At 42.0% G+C, this 21587-nt stretch overlaps 1 protein-coding gene across 2 annotated transcripts in view; it reads left to right on the top strand.

The window, feature by feature from the left end:
* Positions 1-16202, top strand: part of CTTNBP2NL (CTTNBP2 N-terminal like) — a 134004-nt gene extending 117802 nt beyond the window's left edge. For both annotated transcript variants that reach the window (XM_040337490.1, XM_040337489.1), the window contains exons 4-5: positions 12299-12406; positions 14053-16202. In XM_040337490.1, the coding sequence (XP_040193424.1) occupies positions 12299-12406; positions 14053-15510 (1566 nt within the window). In that variant the 3' untranslated portion in view covers positions 15511-16202. The remainder of the gene's footprint in view (positions 1-12298; positions 12407-14052) is intronic.
* Positions 16203-21587: the final 5385 nt, after the last annotated feature.

The following is a 21587-nucleotide window of genomic DNA, read 5'->3' as shown; positions in this document are numbered from 1 at the left end:
ATATATATATATATATATATATATATATATATATATATATATATATATATATATATATATATAGATATAGATATATATATAGATATATATCTATAGATATATATATACAGTACAGACCAAAAGTTTGGACACACCTTCTCATTCAAAGAGTTTTCTTTATTTTCATGACTATGAAAATTGTAGATTCACACTGAAGGTATTAAAACTATGAATTAACACATGTGGAATTATACATAACAAAAAAGTGTGAAACAACTGAAAATATATTTCATATTCTAGGTTCTTCAAAGTACCCACCTTTTGCTTTGATTACTGCTTGGCACACTCTTGGCATTCTCTTGATGAGCTTCAAGAGGTAGTCACCTGGCGCAGCACCCCATCACTCTCCTTCTTGGTCAAATAGCCCTTACACAGCCTGGAGGTGTGTTTGGGGTCATTGTGCTGTTGAAAAATAAATGATGGTCAAACTAAACGCAAATTGGATGGAATAGCATGCCGCTGCAAGATGCTGTGGTAGCCATGCTGGTTCAGTATGCCTTCAATTTTGAATAAACCCCCAACAGTGTCACCAGCAAAGCACCCCCACACCATCACACCTCCTCCTCCATGCTTCACGGTGGGAACCAGGCATGTAGAGTCCATCCGCTCACCTTTTCTGCGTTGCACAAAGACACGGGGGTTGGAACCAAAGATCTCAAGTTTGGTCTCATCAGACCAAAGCACAGATTTCCACTGGTCTAATGTCCATTCCTTGTGTTCTTTAGCCCAAACAAGTCTCTTCTGCTTGTTGCCTTTCTTTAGCAGTGGTTTCCTAGCAGATATTCTACCATGAAGGCCTGATTCACACAGTCTCCTCTTAACAGTTCTAGAGATGTGTCTGCTGCAAAAGGTGGCTACTTTGAAGAACCTAGAATATGAAATATATTTTCAGTTGTTTCACACTTTTTTGTTATGTATAATTCCACATGTGTTAATTTATAGTTTTGATGCCTTCAGTGTGAATCTACAATTTTCATAGTCATGAAAATAAAGAAAACTCTTTAAATGAGAAGGTGTGTCCAAACTTTTGGTCTGTACTGTGTGTATGTATATATATATATATATATATATATATCTCTATTGATCCCCGGCCATTTCTGTGGGCTGGACCAAGAAGACATGCCTGGGAGTTTAGTCACTCAGCATTGGCAAAATTCTTAACAGTGAGCTGAACATGCAGTTCAGACAGGTAAGTAACTTTATTGCAGTAACTTCTGCAATAAAAATCTTGCCTGTTTGCAATTTGTTTTTCCACTTTAAACATAATCTGAGCTGTGGGCCCATCTCTACTATTCGTGGATTTTCCACATTTTACTAAGGCTTCATGTACACAGGACGTTTTTACCACCTCTCCTTAACGATTTAACTTGACAGATAGTAACCCACGTTTAAAACGTAAATTTTTCTGCCTTTACATGCCGCGTTTTGCCGTGTTTGAGTTTAGAAGCATTTCTAAAAAAAAAAAAAACGGTCAAAAACGGAAAACGCCTATAAACGAAACGCTGCTAAACGCGGATTACTGCGTTAAGCCATGTTTAGAAGCGCTTGGTGTCTGAAACGTCAGAAACTTGCCTTAAAAAATAGGCCTATAAACGCAACTGCCTAAAAACTACAGTAAACAAACCTGTGTAAATGTACACATAAGATAACATTGAAAGAGTTCAGGGGCACTTGAAAAAAGTGTCCAACTGCCTCTGAACGTCCGTTTAGCTGCAGCAGTGTAGATGGGGTCTAAGGCCCTTTTCACACTACAAAATAAATCCGTTTTAATAATCCGTATTAAAATCCAGCCAGATAATGTTAAAAAACGGAAGTTATACGTCCTTTGTAAAATATCATTAAAGTCTATGGGATTTTTTTATGTTCCGTAAAGATCCGTAATAGTTCGTTATAACGTACGGACGTTAGTTATAACGGAATATGTGACGGGTCTTGCACTATTTTTTGTCCATTTTTTGTCCGTTGCAAGTAATGGATATTTCTCCGCTCCCGTGCGTCGTAACGTCGCAGGGAACGGAGATCGGCGGCACAGGAGGACGCTGTGTGAATCGAGTTAGGTCCTGCTCGCTCACACAGCGCGGTGGCATCGCTGGATTAAGGGACAAGGTAAGTAAACACAGTCTGTGGATCCAGCGAGGCAAGCCCAACTCTGACTCAGGTTACCGATCGCAGCACAGAAATCTAACCCCGAGTCAGACTCGGGAACACCGCCAGGAGGGTTAAGATAAATAAAAAACTTCTGTCTTTAAAAACCCTTTAAGATATGAACCTGGTAAGCCTGCCCACAAAATGTTGTCCTAGTGATCGCTATTGTTTTGGAAGGATGAATACAGTCATATACCATATGCTTAGTGTGTTAAGCATTGTGGTGGTTCTAAAAATAAAATGTTTGCTCATTCTTCTCTGTGCTGAAATATTCCAGGTCTTTTAAATGCTACAATAAATATAATTTAAGATGTTAATCTTAAAAGTTAATTTTGTGCTAGAGCACCAAATACAGTGATGCAATTAAATAGTCTAGGACCCTGGAACAAATAGAGCTGTTGCCTCATCTGACTTCTTACAGTTAGATGAAGGGAATAAAAGCTGTATATTTTATGACGGAGAACACTATCCCTTATTTTAGTGTTACAGATTGTAGTCTTTGCTACTAGAGCGCCCTCTGGTGTTTTACGCTTATTTCATTGCGCGCACATACATACATACATACACATTTAAAAAATGTATGCATAATTGTCTACATTTTCCATTATTTTGACTGTTTATGGTAATGTTGCGATGATACAAATGTGCTTTATTGCAGCAAAGTGACTGATTTAATAAATATCAACTTTTTTTTTTTTTTACATTTTATTTAATTTAAAAAGCAAACATTGAAACAACATTTTATAAAATACCATAACAAGAAACTGTTAATGGTATACCTCTGCGCTAGATATTGACAATGTTGAGTTGATCTCACATTATTAATGACATTGCAGACCCTACTGTTCTGACAATTTGCATTAAAAAAAAAAGTTTTTTTTTGTAGCATATGTTTGAAAATATATCTAATGCCACACTAAAGCCATTCTGCATAGTGTGCTCTTTAATTCTAATCTAACAGAACTTCCAACTTGGGACATAAATAGCAATAAATTTATTAAAGCGATTTTAAACCCAATAACAAAAATGTATTTATTGCAGATCACCAATTCGTAGATGTGATGGTTGCATTCGTTTATTTTTGAGGCATTTTTTGTTTGTTTTTGCCTAGTGATCCAGCTAGCCAAGTAGTGTACAATGGTCATTGTTTATTTTATTTATGTAAAACCTTTATCCAAAAAGAAAAAATACAGTTTGCTGTAACCGCTTTTAAAGTGTTAAATCAAGGTCAGCTTCAATTTGTTAGTCAAGTTCATCTAAATGTGCTAGTCTCATAAATTTGTGTCTTCACTTCTCCTGTGGATCACTGGAGTGCAATTCATTCTGCATTCCTGTGACCCGTTTTCAGCAGACCCACTGAAGCCCACTGTCAGCTGACGTCACATAGCCATTCCAGGCTCGGGAAAAGTCACAACCGTATGGTCGGGATCAGCCCATATGCCTGGACCGACACCCGGCTCAACCTTTCAGCGAGCCGATGAGAGGCTGAGATGGCTGCTCCCACACCCTCTACAGCCCAGTGGTCCAGTGAACAGGGTGGGGTCAGAGCAGAGAGCTGTTGACTGGCAGTCACCAGCTCTCTGCACAGGGAGCTCTGAGAACCAAGCGATCTACGGTGTTTGAGCGTTTGGTTCTCAGTGTTTGAGCCATCGGGGGACTGATGCTGCAGGTAAGTATCAATCTTAATAAAAGTAAATCCCCCATACTTCTCTTTAAACGCTACCCTCTCCCCAGACTGACAAGGCTGATGTCTAAAGGTGTCTGCTTTACTACTTCATCCAGAATGCAAAGACAGAATTCTAAGAGAAAGTGTGGTACTGGCTGGATCATCAGGTGAAATAAAGGGAAAAGTTAGCAATATATTGCCTTTTTGTTTTTGGGTTTAATATGGCTTTAAAGGTACAGTGACACACTGGCAGCCTAACATTGCCCAATTCAAGTAAACAGGAAACAGAAGAAGCCATTCACCAAATGTCAATGAATCCAAAGCAATGTTTTATTAAATGGTCTATTAAAAAAGACCCCACATGTTGACAGTGGCAGAAATGAAATATGTAGCTACATTTAGAGATTATACAATGTGCTAGCTGTCCTTCTATGGTTACATAGTTGTTAGGGTTGAATAAAGACTATAGTCCATCCAGTTCAACCTGTGTCCTGATGATGAGGGAGTGACTGAACCCCTAAAACCCATTGGCTTCCTATTTTATCGATAATTTAATGAAAATAAAATGTGATAAAAAGACCTTTTAGTCAAGTGCTCCTTCTATTTTCGTACCGTAGTTGGAATGGTCTTAGGACCCCCCTTCTTTTTAGAGGTGATTTATTTTTTTAGTTTTTGAGCAGCCTAATTTGAAACAATTTGGCATGATCAAACAGATGGTCTTCAGCAACACCAGTTACCAATAATCAAAGATCTAAAAAAATTGAAAATAGGAAAGCAAGCAGAGAGCTCCACCTGCTTTCTTCGTATGAAAATGTTCATGTGAACAATTGTTTTAAGTTTAGCCTGGCCAAAAACAATAGGCTATCGTTTTTTATTTATTTTTTGGTAAAAAAATAAATAAATGGATACATGTAAGGATATGTAGAAATATAAGCTTAAATAAAGTTCCTTTCCTTTTTCGTTAATGAGCACAGGGTCAGGAGGGATTCTGAGATGTATGAGTTATATTGCTACCTATAGGGGAATTGAACATTGGCAACAAAATATCGGAATAATCCCATTCCCAACATGCTTCAATTTCTTGCTAGTGTATTAGGAAAATTTACCTATTTTCTCATTAGAGAAAAGTAACAGCCATTTTTTCCTTTCTATCAGGACTTGGTTTTCTATAATCGCGTTTCTTTATTCATTGCAGAGCCAAGAGAGCTCCCTTTGTAGTTCTCCAGATCAGCTGATCCTTGGCGCTGACTTTTTAAAGCTGTACCTTGACCCTGCTATGAAGATGTGGGGACAGCCTGCAGTGTGACCCTGGGGTACTGGGTTCTGCTTGTGGTTCTGCTCTCAAGGCACTTAGTGGCCTGTATTGGCTACAGAGCACTTTATAGGTCCTGCCCCATCCTTCTTTACGGTCTTTGGCTTTAATGGTATGGCTGTTAAAGTCCAGGTCCTAAGGCATAGGAGTTGTTTTTCCTATGCTCCTGAAAGCTGGGAATTCCACTTTTCACAATGTCTTAACTTTGCACTTGAAAAGCGTTCTGTACTTCTCATGATGCAAAGCATGGAAATACCATCCTAGAAAATACTTTGTGGAAAGCATCCTGATTTTTCTTCAATCTTGTCTGGATCAGTGATTGGCCCTCTACAAGTAAGTTAGAGTAAACAAGTAAATGTGTTAGAGGGCAGAGATGCTGGTGGAACAGCCTCTGTACTTCATAAATCTTAAAATAAATATACCTTTGTTTAACACCTTGTTGACTATACCAAAGCTGTATCAGACAAAATTGTTTGTTTTTTGTCTGTTTAATATGTTTAAGTTTGTATGTAATGTCTATGCAAATAGTTTTTATTTGTTGGATGATTATGATTGTGGAGCAAGTTTCAAATTGCTTGAAACAGCACCTGTCGATCTTTTGAGCAGGGGTAGCTGCCTTAAGCTGATCAATATAGATTTTCTGCAACTATCAAGGGTCGTCATTTCTCTAGCTATTTTTGTTCAAAGACCTCTTGCACCTCATGCCGCGTACACACCATCACTTTATGTGATGAAACAAAAAAAACATTTTCTGTGAAGTAAAAAACTATGTTTTTGAAACTTCAATTTTCAAAGACGAAGTTGCCTACACACCATAGTTTTTTCACAATGCTCTAGCAAAGCGAGGTTACGTTCACCACTTTTTTCCATTGAAGCTCGCTTCATAACTAGCTTCTGGGCATGCGCGGGTTTAAAAACGTCGTTTTAAACATCGTTTTTTGCTACACACGGTCAATTTTTGTGAAGCATGCTTCAATTTATTTTTGTCGTTTTTCACAAGACATAAAATTACGTTTTCCCCCACACACGGTCATTTAAATTGACGTTTTTTTTCATCACATAAAGTGATGGTGTGTACGAGGCATTATTCTTTGATAAAATACTTTGTCTGAGGCCCCATACACACCATAGAATCCATCCGCAGATAAATCCCAGCAAATGGGTTTCAGCGGATCGATCCTATGGTGTGTACACGCCAGCGGATCTTTATCCGTGGATATATCTCCCCTGGGATGGATTCCAGCAGATCGGATATTCGCTGACATGCAGAACAAATCCATCTGCTGGAATCCATCCCAACGGATGGATCCGCTGGTCTGTACAGACTCACCGAATCCATCCGTCCGAAGGGATCCCCCGCATGCGTCGCAATGATTCAACGCATGCGTGGAATTCCTTATATGACAGCGTCGCGCACGTCGCCGCGTCATAATGGCGGCGACGGCGCGACACGTCATCGCCAGAGGATTTCGGCGCGGATTTCAATGCGATGGTGAGTACACTCCATCGCATTAAAATGTATTGCAAAGAACCCTTTTTTGCTTCAGAGACAAGGTTGTCATGTGACCTCTATTCTCCATTTCATCATAACCAGGATATCATAATTTTATTTCTCTGTCCTGCTCTGGAGATTTGTGTATGGATGGACTCCCTTTTTGTCATTTCACCAGGTGGATGTTTAGGCCTCAGTTTATGCAGGCTTCCCAATAAAGTCCTTCTGACAGATTTTTGGGGTTACAAGCAGTCCAGTTTTTTTTTTGTTTCCGCTGACCATCCCATAGGTCTCCAGAATTCCTTCTGACTTTGTGTCTCTTATAGATAGATTGATAAAGAAAACAGGAATTTTCGCCTTAAAAATTCTAGGAGTTCATTAAGGGACCTAGCTCCTTCTGCTCTGCCTTAGGCCTCGTACAGACGACAGAGAAACTCGTCGTAAAAGAAACATCCTTTTCCTTGACGAGTTCCTTGTCAGGCTTGTCGAGAATCTTGACAAGCTTTCTTTGCGTACACAGTGTCAAGACAAAATCTTGTCGTTCTCAAACGCGGTGACGTACAACACGTACAGCGTTACTATAAAGGGGAAGTTCTATCCATTGGCACCACCCTTGGGGCTGCTTTTGCTAATCTCATGTTCTGCGTGTTAAGTAAAAGTTTGGTGAGAGACGATTTGCGCTTTTCAGTCTGTTACAGTGTGACAAATGTGCTATCTCCATTACGAATGCTAAGTTTACCGAAGGTGCGCTCCCGTCTCATACTTTATTCTGAGCGTGCGCGGGTTTCTAAGCATACATACGATTGTGTTTCTCGTCGTAAACAGGCCCAACGAGAAACACGACAAGGAAATTGAGACTCCCGATGAGAAAAAAGAGAACTTGTTTTTGTTCTCTTTTTTTCTCTTTTGTTCTCTTTTTTTCTCGTTGAGATCCACGACAGTTTTCTCGACGAAAAACATACACACAACCGTTTTCCTCGGCAAAAAAAGCTCTGCCACCAAGTGATGGATTTTGTCGATGAAAACGGTCGTGTGTCTGAGGCCTGATGATCACTCCTGCTAATTTTGCATGAAACTGAAGCATGATGAGTATGAAAGGAGTTATACTGGCAAACTTTTTTTTTTGTTTGTTTATGGATTGCAGAACAGTCTGATATGTGGGTTATACTGCTGCTTATAAGAGGTTTGGACATTGGCAGACCAAAACAGTTGAAGAGAAATTCCAGGTATGGATATTTTATACATAGTTACATTGGTCCAGTTTGGATCAAATCAACTATGCATATACCATATTTGGTCGATGCCCCTGAAAGCTGGAAATCACTAAAGTAGACTACAGTACTACTCCAGTAATCTCCACTTGCATCCTTGCCAAACAGCTGCCCTGCTGAACTGTGAACACAGTCGGTCGGCCTCTCAGCACAAGTTTAATTCAGAGAATACTTTGCATCTTTCAATGAATGCAAAGCGTTCTCTGTTTAGATGAGGTGGAAAGTGTGATCACCACCACACCGCACACAAGTGTGAAATATTCTAACAACTCTTCCAAACAGAGAACACTTTTCAATCATTCAGAAGATGCAAAGCATTCTCTAAATGGCACCTGTGTCAAGCTGTCAACCTCCTGTGTTCAAAATACAGAAGGGCCGCCACTCAGCATGGGACCAAAAGCAAGTGGAGATCACTGGAGAGTAGCAGTGTCTACTCAAGTGATTTCCATCTTCCAGGTGCATCAACCAGGTATGGTATATGCATAGTTGCATTGGTCCAGCTTGGACTAATGTAACTATGTAAAAAATATCCATTAATGGAATTACTCTTTAAGCCATTCCCCCGTATACCACCCCCAGCCATTTTGCTTCTGTTTTTTTGCTAGTGTTCTAAGAGGTCAGACACCTTTTTACCAGCTCTGCTGTGGAAAAACCCAATTTTTTTAACAACTTTTTTGGACATTTTCTTTCCTCTTCAGTCAAGATACTGTATTTGTTACCATGTGGGTATTACTGATTTCTTCAGTGCAGCTAGCTTGATTGGCATATCCTTAACAGTAGCTTTGGAGGCTGTACCTAGACACTTCAGGATTGGACGATTGCGGGGCTAGCCTTCTACAGTTTCTCAGAAAAGGGAATACACCCCTCACATTTTTTTAAATATTTTATTATATCTTTTCATGTGACAACACTGAAGAAATTACACTTTGCTACAATGTAAAGTAGTGAGTATACAGCTTTTAGAACAGTGTAAATTTTCTGTCCCCTCAAAATATCTCAACACACCAATAAGCCAATAATGTCTAAACCACTGGCAACAATGAGTACATCTCTAAGTGAACATTTTCAAATTGGGCCCAATTAGCCATTTTCCCTCCCCATCGTCACATGACTCATTAGTGTTACAAGGTTTCAGGAGTGAATGGGAAGCAGGTGTGTTAAATTTGGTGTTATTACTCTCATCGTGGCAAAGAACTCTCTCAGGATCTGAAAAAATGGTCATATTCAGAGGTTGTCTTTTGGTTGAAGTAGTGGGGTGTCAGCCTGTCAGTGCTCAGACCATACGCCGCACACGGCATCAAAGTGGTCTGCATGACTGTCATCCCAGAAGGAAGCCTCTTCTAAAGATGATGCACAAGAAAGCCTGCAAACAGTTTGCTGAAGGACATTGTTTACTGGAATCATGTCCTGTGGTCTAATAAGATCAAGATAAACTTATTCGGTTCAAATGGTGTCAAGTGTGTGTGGTGGCAACCAGGTGAGGAGTACAAAGACAAGTGTGTCTTGCCTTCAGTCAAGCATGGTGGTGGGAGTGTCATGGTCTGGGGCTGCATGAGTGCTAGCCGACACTAGGAAGCTACAGTTCATTGAGGAAACCATAAATGCCAACATTTACTGTGACATAAAGAAGCAGAGCATGATCCACTCCCTTCCGAGACTGGGCTGCAACACAGGTGACCACTGCCTTGCTAAGGAAGCTGCGGGTAAAGGTGATGGACAGACCAAGCATGTCTCCAGACCTAAACCCTATTGAGCATCTGTGGGGAATTATCAAGTGGGAGGTGGATGAGCGCAAAGTCTCTTAACATCCACCATCTCCGTGATGTCATCATTGAGGAGTGGAACAGGACTCCGGCGGCAACATGTGAAGCTCTGGTAAACTCCATCCCCAAAAGGGTTGAGGCAGTGCTGGAAAATAAGGGTGGCCACACAAAATATTGACACTTTGGGACCAATTTTGTTACCAGTGGTTTAGACATTAATGGCTGTGTGAATTATTTTGAGAGGACAGCACATTTCCACTGTTATAAAAGCTGTACACCCACTACTTTACATTGTAGCAAAGTGTTATTTCTTCAGTGTTGTCACATGAAAAAATATAATAAAATATTTACAAAAATGTGAGGGGTGTACTCACTTTTGTGAGATACTGGATGTGACTCTCAGGCAGTGGCACTTTCCAGACCTTAGGGTACTGTGTTGGTTAGCCATAGATCGCTCTCCAGATACAAAGCCGTGGCACATTCTCTTGTGCAACTCAGTCTCTGAAACACTAAGGCCCCATACACACGAGAGGATTTATCCGCAGATACGGTCCAGCGGACCGTATCCGCGGATAAATCCTCTCGCGGATTTCAGAAGATTTCTATGCGATGGCGTGTACACACCATCGCATTGAAATCAGTGCTGAAATCCTCTGCCGATGACGTGTCGCGCCGTCGCCGCTATTATGACGCGGCGACGGGCGCGACGCTGTCATATAAGGAATTCCACGCATGCGTCAAATCATTACGACGCGTGCGGGGAATCCCTTTGGACGGATGGATCCGGTAAGTCTGTACAGACGAGCGGATCCATCCGTTGGAATGGATTCCAGCAGATGGATTTGTTGAGCATGTCAGCAAATATCCATCTGCTGGAAATCCATCCCAGGGGAGATTTATCCGCGGATAAATATCCGACGGAGTGTACACACCATAGAATCTATCCGCAGAAACCCATTTGATGGGATTTATCTGCGGATAGATTCTATGGTGTGTATGGGGCCTAGGGCCCCGTACACACGATAGAATCCATCCGCTGAAAAATCCCAGCAAATGGGTTTCAGCGGATAGATCCTATGGTGTACACTCCAGCGGATCTGTTTCCGCGGATATTTCTCCCCTGGGATGGATTCCAGCAGATCGAATATTTGCTGACATGCCAAACAAATCCATCTGCTGGAATCCATCCCAACGGATGGATCCGCTGGTCTGTATAGACTCACCGGATCCATCCGTCCGAAGGGATCCCCCGCATGCGTCGTAATGATTCGACGCATGCGTGGAATTCCTTATATGACAGCGTCGCGCACGTCGCTGCGTCATAATCGCGGCGACGGCGCGACACGTCATCGCCAGAGGATTTTGGCGCGGATTTCAATGCGATGGTGTGTACACGCCATCGCATAGAAATCCGCGGAAATCCTCGAGAGGATTTATCCGTGGAAACGGTCCGCTGGACCGTATCCGCGTTTAAATCCTCCCGTGTGTATGGGGCCTTACTTGTAAGTGAACCTATGGTAGATAATGTTCAAGTACTGAGCTCTATATTATGTAATTTTCCATATGGTGAGTTATGTGTCAGTTTGCTGCAGAGCGTAGTCTCCAGGTCCTGAGCCATGGTATAACTGTTGGGTTGACCCAGCCTCTGAAAACTCACTTTGTAAGACAGCCCTTCAGACTTAAACATATTTGATAAAGTGGAAGTTTTTTTGGGGGACTTTCCATCCCTGGGGACTTTAAATGAAATCATGGCCTGGTAATGTCATGTATTTCTATCCCTGTTGGGTCAAGAGGGGGAGAGCGAGGAGGGTGGGACTTTACATGAAGCACGTGGTAGCGAAAGAGTAAATGAGTGAATATAAGGGAAATTTATTGAATATTACAGTTCAAACATACATATAATGCTGATCTCAATGGTACATGAGGAGCATGGTAATAACAATAAACATGGTAATGGCAATAGTATCTCATGATATAACCACAATAAAATTCCATAGTTCACCAAAAACAAGATTATATAAAACCATAAATATGAAGAAATGCCTGCAGGACCTATGGCCTCATTGGACCTGTGGAGGTGGATATTGCATAATAACTTGTAAGTATTAATAGAAACACAGCATCCGGTAGCTCTAGGCATTTCCTGGATTTTGCGCCATTTGTCAGGAGAAAACACGTAATGTATATAAAATGAAATTATTATTATATATAAATAATCAAGTATATGTAAAGACATGGACAAGGGTAGGGTAAGGAAGACCCCACACCAGGTGCATGCTTACATACTGAGGTTCGTATATTGATGGTATGGTGGTCGGGCACCGCAAGCCATTAGAGGGCATCTCTAACCGTGAGCTGTGGTGGACAGCTCGGCGGAGACCAACAAAATGATTTACAAAAGTACAAAAACAAAAATGTTGTGTATGTGTATTTTTTTTGTGTGTTCAAAGAAAACTGAAAAACATTAACAGTTCTGGCCATGAAGATTTATGTATCCATGGTGGGTGGGAGAATTGGGAACCTCATCTATACATTACATAAATTGATGATTTACTTATCTAACTTAGTGAGCTACACACATTCCTATACCATCTATCTTGTGTTGTATAGGTCATCCTGGACCTGGAGGAAGAAAGGAGACGACATGCTCAAGATGCTGCTGATGGTGATGATGTCACATACATGCTAGAGAAAGAGCGGGAGAGGCTGGCTCAGCAGGTGAGAGTACCTTTGTAAAATTTTAGTGACTTGCTTTATGTCAGGTTGCATCTGCTCTTAGGTTTTATGTTTTGAGAGCTCATTAAAGCGGAGTTCCAGGCTTTTTTTTTTTTCGTTTATTAAAAGTCAGCAGATACAAAAAGTGTAGCTTCTGGCTTTTAATAAACAGACACTCACATGTCCCACGGTCCAGCGATGCGGCTGCACAGAGCCCCGCTCCTCTCCCCCTCCTCTCTCTCTTTAATATAATTGTGGGCACCCGGCTCTGACAGCTTGCGGCTTCACGGCCACGTACGCATTGCGCGAGTTGCACTGCACTCCGAGTGGACAAGCAATCTTCTGGGACCTGTGACGTGTCCCAGAAGATTGGCAACTTGGAGGGGCCGCCTAAGCGGCCCGTAGTAGGAAGTGGGACAGGAAGTCCCACTCAAAACTAGTCATCCACTCCCCCCCCCCCCCCCCAAAAAAAAATGATATGCCACTTTTGGGTGGAACTCCACTTAAGAGACTATGCTTTGTGTTGCATTGAAAAAATTAGCTTTTGACGCACAACATTACAATACACAAATGGTTGGCATCTGTGTGTTCTTTTCTGCTAAAACACCTTACATTAGTTCATATTGAAGTGTGCTGCATCTCTAATCGTATATTTCTGTATCAAAAATGATTTAGTTATATGTAATTTTTTTTAACAATTATATGTATAATAAATATTACAGTATTGTTTTTAACATACCAGCACAGTTCAGTATCCAGTCAGTTTTGCAGGTGAAGGTGTGGAGGTCACATAATTTTGTATGTGGGCCAAATAGGGCTTACAAGAACCCTCACTCATATTGGGGTCACTAAATGCCTGGATAAAAATAGGCATGCAGACCTCAGGGTTCCCATTGCTGTGTTTTCTGTCAGATACTCCCCATACCTTCATTATTTATGTAGTGGGATAAACACACCTTTTTTCAATACAAAATTTGACTTTAAGAATGCTAAACTTGCCTTCTCTGTACATTTGAAAACACATAGTAATCTGGTCTTGCTCATGCAGTATATACTGTCAACAATGTCTCTCTTCCCAAACTATCAATCTTGGTCTGTCTTTCATGTTTAGATCTAGTAGGCAGAGTGAGTAGCAGTCTAATACCGCATACACACAACCGTTTTTCATGACGAGAAAAATTAATTTTTTTTAATTGGTCATTAAAAACGATTGTGTGTAGGCTCCAGAGCATTTTTCTCGACGTGAAAACTGAGCATTAAAAAATTAGAACATTTTTTCTCATCTTATCTCATCTCATCTTATCTCATCTATAAAATAAAAAGAATTTGTTTTAATATTCTTTTCTCAATTATCTTTAACAAAGGGTTTTATTTAAAAAATAATTTGAACAGACAGATTAGGTAATTTATGATATGGTAACATTATATATGGCAAAACAGGAACAACCCCAACAAAGGGATACAACAAGAAAATTGTATAGCTTCCAAGTTCAAAGTATCATAGTAACTTTAAAGTCCATAAGTCACTGGTTGAGAGATCTTCATTCTTTTCTTAATTTTAATGCTACAAGTTGTGTTTTTTTTTGTTCTTTTTCAGGAACACAGAGTTTATAAACTAAACAATTTTTTGTTGCTCTTATGATTTACAGCTGGAATTTGAAAAATCACAAGTTAAAAAACTTGAGAAAGAACAGAAGAGACTTTCTGCTCAGTTAGAAGAGGAGAAAGCTCGACACAAGAAACTGTCTACGGTTTTAATGAAAGAATGTACAAAGGCCAACAACAGAGCAGTGGAAGAAGGACAGAGGGTTGAAGATGTTAACTTGAAACTGGAAAAAGTGAGGTGCAAGGTTACTCAGCTTGAAGAAGAACTAGCCCAAGAAAAGAAGCGTAGCTTACAGATGGAAGCTCAGGTGGAAAAACAGCTTTCAGAGTTTGACATTGAAAGGGAACAGTTTAAAGCCAAGCTGAATCGAGAAGAAAATCGGACCAAAGCCCTGAAAGAAGAGCTTGAGTCGTTAAAGAAAACCTTAAAAAACCTGAAGGCTGATGGTGAAGTCATAGAATCTGTTTCCCAGGATACTGAGTCAATGTCTATTGGTGTATCAACAGAAAAGCTACAGCTCACATCAGTATCCTGCCAGACAGGGAGTGTAGCACATGAAAAAAGTGTTACTGATGGTCCAGCAAAAGCCCATATTTCTCTGTCAACACCTAGTAAAATTCCTCAGCCATATTCAAAATTAAATGGACATTCTAACACAACTGGCCAAAACAGTGAACATAGTTTAAAGTTGAATGTAGGGGATAGCCTGAAAGAGAAAGTGGCAAGTCATGATAATTTGTCTGAAAATGGAAGTTCACCTGTCAGAGTAGAATCTCCCTTACATATGTTAGGACATGCTCCTTCTAGCGGAGCTTCCTCTTCCCCTAGCAGTACAGCAGCCTCCTCCTTAACATCTTCCCCTTGCTCTTCACCTGTTCTCTCAAGGCGTCTTATTGGAGGCTCTAGTAGTCCTGGCTATCAGTCATCATATCAAGTAGGAATCAATCAGCGATTTCATGCTGCTCGCCACAAGTTTCAGTCTCAATCTGAGCAAGAGCAGCATGTTTCTGGACTGCAGAGTCCTCCTTCTAGAGATTTGTCCCCAACGTTGGCGGATAATTCTGCTGCCAAGCAACTTGCCCGCAATACCGTCACCCAGGTGTTGTCTCGTTTCACCAGCCAGCAAACCTCCAGCAAACCTGTACCTCCCAACAGCTCACCATTTGGCACAGATTACAGAACCCTTGCCAATGCCTCCAATCCGAAGAATGATGGTAGCCACTCTCCAAACCCTCTAAAAGTGTCTGGTCCTCTCAGTCCGGTATCTCCAGGGATAAAGTCGCCTACCTTTTCCAGAGTGGAAAGGGGAAACCCTCCACCTATTCCTCCCAAAAAGCCAGGTCTAACCCAGTCCCCAGCATCTCCTGTTCCACCAACCAAAGTACCCAACCAAACCTCCTCCCTGGCAGCTTCAGTGGATGTGCCCAGTAACCATTGCTCCAACAATGGGATTATTACAAATGGGAAAGAATTTGAAGTAATGTTGCCATCTGGTAGCTAGTTGTACTGCAACATTCTATGAACTTCAACTACTCTTAATCATGTCAGTTCCATGCTTGAGTGGTATATACAGTCAAGCTGATCAAATGTATTATTTATTTAGGTAGCAGAAGAAATGTTATTATATGCAGCATATATTTTTTTCTATATTCTGTGTAAGTATTTCATTTTGCGGCCTCTTTCCTAAACTGTCAGAGGAAAAAAAAATCTAAAACTGTCTTAATGCTTAATTATAGGATAATGAAAACCATTTCCTTTCATTATTTTAATAACCAAGTCCAAAAAGGCAAAGTGGAGAAATGCGATATCATAAGAGTTGTTGTAACTATCTGGTATGTGTGCAAGATTTGCAGACTTCTATACTCATTGATGAAACTATGGACTAGAAAATGTTGAGTGGATAACTCTAAATAATAATTCAATTTTTACATTTTCATTTTGACTGGGTGAAATATGTTATCCACTGTGTTTAAAACACTTATTTTGTTTCATTAGTGCTGTAAGGTAACTGTGCTTAAATGAAATCTGTTACATTACTGGAGTGTCCACAAGATGGCAACACACACTGAGAAACAGACCATGGCAAACTTTCCTGTACAATAGAAAGAAATGAGAGGAGACATTAATGCCAAGCAAGTACAATAGCACCTCTAACTCTTTCTTGATATCAATTCATTAAAATCACAATATCCATGTCACGTATACATACCATTTGTATAGAGCTACAGTATTTTTTATTTTTTTAAGACCGGGGAAAGATTAAATGATGATGAAAAGTGGCTATTAATCTTAATTACAAAGTGTCTGTAGTTAGAGCCTCTAAAGATATTTTAGATCACGTTATGTCACTAGATTTCTCCTCACTAGACATGTAGTCTACTGTATCTTTTGCTATATACTAATGCTCCAGTAAATTAAGCACTAAAATAATTTACACAATTTCAAAACCAGCACCATGCAATTGCTTGTAGAGTGATTGAGAAATTTACAAGGACTTGTCTGTGTTTGCTCACAAAATAGCTTAAAACTGCAGTTTTCTTTTCATTTAAAGTAAAACCCTTAGGAATTTTACTAGCTGTCATTATTGCATCTTGCAATTTAGATCTAGATTTGAAAATGAATATGGTGTACAGTATTAAAAACTCCAATCAAGAATGAATAAAGATTACAATATTATTAAATCCAATGCATGACAAAAGATCCATCTGCATGTAACAACTTTTTAGAGCCTTTCTAATGTTGTGTTTCAAGATTTTAAAGCTGAACTTCGGACTGATGTAAAAGACATACATTAATCTGTATTTAACACCTCTCTAAATGCATTTTTTTAATGCAAACAGTGTAATTACCAGAAATTGATCTCTTTTCGGAACCCTCCCCCCTCCGATGTAACATTTGGCACCTTTCAGGGGGGGAGGGGCTGCAGATACCTGTATAATACAGGTATTTGCACCCATTTCCGTGCATAGACACGACTCCCGCCCCGCTGTCTTCTGAGAAACACACAGGTCCCAGGAGACAGTGCAACGCTTCGCTTTCTGATTCCCTCACTGAGGATGGCGGCAGGGCTACCCGAGAGCCAAGCTATTGATTGGATTCGGCTGCCGACATCGCGGGCATCCTGGACAGGTAAGTGTGCATTTATTAAAAGTCAGAAGCTGCAGTATTTGTAGCTGCTGGCTTTTAATATCTATTGTTTTGGTGGACCTCCGCTTTAAGCTTAGACTAAGGGAAGGTGAAGCAACACAAGGAGCCAGTCAGTTTGAACTGCAATACAAGGAGAATGTCAATAGGAGGCAAGAGCAGAGTAGTGACAGAGAAATAAGTTCATCAGTCTGCTGCTTCTCCTTTTACTGTCAGAGAGTGGGGAGAGAAGACCTGTAATGATTTCTGAGCTGGAGTTGAGAACAATAACGTCTTCTATATTTAAAAGCAATGTATGCTCCATATAACGGTGTGTCTTCACCTATACTAAGGCCAGCCATGCGCTGTTCGAACCATTAATGGGCAGGCTGAATGTACCAAGTTGATCAACTTGGTACATTCAATCAGCCTGCCAGATTTACAATTATTGCTAGTTGCTGCTATAGCTGCTAGCAATAATCACGGTCTTCCCCCGAAGGAGTGTTTCCCCTGTCAGCACTGTCTGTGTTGATGTGTGAATCGTGTGAATTTCTTTCTTGCAACCCATGGTTGCAGGAAAGAAATTAGCGCCTTGTATGGCCGGCCTAACTGCTATATTGTAATTTTTTTTTTAAATAAGTTGTGAAATAACCTGCCTACAGCGATGAAAAATTGTAATACATTTTTTTTTTATGTGTTTACAGGAATTTTTTCCCACTTGTTATATTTACTAGCACTTACAATATTAACTCACTAAGCCCAACAGACGGATATAAGGCTTTAAGACAAAAGTAAAAAAACGCTTTCTATGTACAAACCTAAAGCCAATTTTAGCTTTTGGATTTGCTGATCAGCAAAGTTGTGCATATTTGCAGTAGTATTTATCAAATCGGCAGTAATTGACGTTCCCCTATCATTGCACTGCAAGGAATGGCACTAAAATTACTAATTTAACTATACAGTGTTCTATTTGATACCTCCAAGTGCCTTAAAAATGATGATGTTGTTTAACGAGTGATTAGTGCAGAAACTATTTTGGATATTCTGGTCTTAAGATCTGCCATCAATGCATTTAACAATACCTGAATGCTCACCCTACATATGTATTAGTTTTATTATTATTATTTTTTGGTGAAGCATTAATTGTATGCTAGATATCCATATTGTGGCATTGATTATCAAGATTGCCCATAATTGTTTTTTTTTTATTAAGTTTTAAATGTAATTAAACATTACTTGTCTATACACAAATAATATATATCACAATTAGACCATATACAAATGGCATTCTTCTCAACCCACTGAGCTCTCTCCAATGTGGAGGCTGAAATTGTATTTTAAGCTCAACAGTTAAGGAACCATGGGCCAAATTCTCAAAAACTCTGCGTAACTTAAATTTCAGCAGTTAAGTTACACTGACTTAAAATTTCTACCTAAGTGCCTGATCGTCAAAGCACTTAGGTAGAAATTACACGCTGTGTAACTTAAGTGCCGCCGTCGTAAGGCGGTCCTACTCTCCTGGGGGCGTTTAAAATTTAAATGAGGCGCGCTCCCGCGCCGGCCGTACTGCGCATGCGTGTGACGTCATTTTCCCGACGTGCAGCGCGCGAACGTAATTAACGCCGGTCGGCTTTGAGAATTTCGACGGGACACTAAAGTTGCGACGGGTGAAAAAAAAAGACGCGCCGGGAAAACAAATAATTATAAAAAAAAATGTCAGCGTCGCTCAGCATGCATTCCTGAGAGGGAGAACTCCATGCCAACTTTCAAAGAAAAAAACGGCATGGGTTCCCCCCCCAGGAGCATACCAGGCCCTTAGGTCTGTTATGGGTTGTAAGGAGACCCCCCCACGCCGAAAAATTGACGTAGGGGGTCCCCCTACAATCCATACCAGACCCGTATCCAAAGCACGCTACCCGGCCGGCCAGGAATGGGAGTGGGGACGAGCGAGCGTCCCCCCCCCTCCTGAGCCGTGCCAGGCCGCATGCCCTCAACATGGGGGGGTTGGGTGCTCTGGGGCAGGGGGGCGCACTGCGGGCCCCCCCACCCCAGAGCACCCTGTCCCCATGTTGATGAGGACAGGACCTCTTCCCGACAACCCTTGCCATTGGTTGTCGGGGTATGCGGGCGGGGGCTTATCGGAATCTGGGAGTCCCCTTTAATAAGGGGGCCCCCAGATACCGGCCCCCCACCCTAAGTGAATGGATATGGGGTACATCGTACCCCTATCCATTCACCTGGAGGCAAAAAGTAAAATGTAGTAAACACACAACACAAGGCTTTTTAAAATAATTTATTATTCTGCTCCGGATGCCCCCCCTGTCTTCGTTATTAGCTCAATTAGCAGGGGGGGCTTCTTCTTCCGCTCTCCGGGGGTCTTCCACTCTCCGGGGGTCTTCCGCTCTCCGGGGGTCTTCTCCGCTCTCCGGGGGGGGCTTCTCCGGACTCCGGGGGGCTTCTTCCATCTTCTCCCCTCTTCCGCTGTTGACTCGGCGAACCCCGGTTCTTCTGCAGCTCTCCGGTGCCTTCTTCTTCAGCGCTGGCTGCCTGCTATCTTTGTGTGTTAGCTCGATTTCAAACAGGCAGCCGGCGCGGTCTTCTGTGACGTCAGGGTCTTCTGGTCTTCTCCCCTCTTCCGATGTTGCCTCGTCGCCTGTTGTCGCTGTAATGATGGAAGCGCGCCTTGCATCACATTTATATAGGCATCACCGTCCCATCATGCTCCGGCAGGTACCCACGTGGTGGGTGCCTACCCACGTGCACCCACCACGTGGGTACCTGCCGGGGCATGATGGGACGGTGATGCCTATATAAATGTGATGCAAGGCGCGCTTCCATCATTACAGCGACAAGATGCGACGAGGCAACATCGGAAGAGGGGAGAAGAACAGAAGAGAAGATGACGTCACAGAAGACCGCGCCGGCTGCCTGTTTGAAATCGAGCTAACACACAAAGATAGCAGGCAGCCAGCGCTGAAGAAGAAGGCACCGGAGAGCTGCAGAAGAACCGGGGTTCGCCGAGTCAACAGCGGAAGAGGGGAGAAGATGGAAGAAGCCCCCCGGAGTCCGGAGAAGCCCCCCCCGGAGAGCGGAGAAGACCCCCGGAGAGCGAAAGACCCCCGGAGAGTGGAAGACCCCCGGAGAGCGGAAGAAGAAGCCCCCCCTGCTAATTGAGCTAATAACGAAGACGGGGGGCATCCGGAGCAGAATAATAAATTATTTTAAAAAGCCTTGTGTTGTGTGTTTACTACATTTTACTTTTTGCCTCCAGGTGAATGGATAGGGGTACGATGTACCCCATATCCATTCACTTAGGGTGGGGGGCCGGTATCTGGGGGCCCCCTTATTAAAGGGGACTCCCAGATTCCGATAAGCCCCCGCCCGCATACCCCGACAACCAATGGCAAGGGTTGTCGGGAAGAGGTCCTGTCCTCATCAACATGGGGACAGGGTGCTCTGGGGTGGGGGGGCCCGCAGTGCGCCCCCCTGCCCCAGAGCACCCAACCCCCCCATGTTGAGGGCATGCGGCCTGGCACGGCTCAGGAGGGGGGGACGCTCGCTCGTCCCCACTCCCATTCCTGGCCGGCCGGGTAGCGTGCTTTGGATACGGGTCTGGTATGGATTGTAGGGGGACCCCCTACGTCAATTTTTCGGCGTGGGGGGGTCTCCTTACAACCCATAACAGACCTAAGGGCCTGGTATGCTCCTGGGGGGGAACCCATGCCGGTTTTGAATTTAAAAATTGCCGTTGAGTTCTCCCTCAGGAATGCATACCAAATGCCGTCGCTGGAATGGGCCTTTACAAGGTTTGGCTAACTTTCCACATTATAAAACCAGCCCTAGTTTTGCGCCGGCAAATGCGGAACTTAGGCAGAAATCAAAGTGCTGAAATGCTTTGAAAATCTGCTTAAGTCCTCATTTGCATACGCAAAGCTGCATTTCAATGAGAAATGCCCCCAGTGGCGGATGCGGTACTGCATCCTAAAATCTGACCGTGTAAGTGTCTTACACATGTCAGATTTTCTGCCTAACTTTGGAAAAAGCCTTTTGAGAATCGTTTCCAAAGTTAGGCACAGGGATACGCAGGCTGAACAGCAGTTAAGTCTGCGTATCTCTTTTGAGAATTTGGCCCCATAAGTGCTCAGCTAACCATTCCCATATTTTCCAGTCATTAATGCTGTACCCATTACAACATAATTTGTTTTAAAATGTTCTCCTCTTCATTTTAAAGAATCTGCTGAATGAAAACCATCTTGGATTTTTTTGAACTGATGAGCATCAGATGCATTGTGAAAACTCTGATTGATTCTACTGTATAGGGTGGAAATTCAGTGTAAATTGTAGTGGAATTAAAATATTGTAGGCTGCCACATTGTGGAACACTTGCCTGTTCCTACATAAGGAAATGCCAGTCACATGGCTGTAATGATAATCCTTTAATGTTTTAATATTTAT

Source organism: Rana temporaria, chromosome 2 (assembly GCF_905171775.1).
Source record: "Rana temporaria chromosome 2, aRanTem1.1, whole genome shotgun sequence".
NCBI lineage: Eukaryota > Metazoa > Chordata > Amphibia > Anura > Ranidae > Rana > Rana temporaria.
This window is presented reverse-complemented; position numbering and strand designations above follow the sequence as displayed.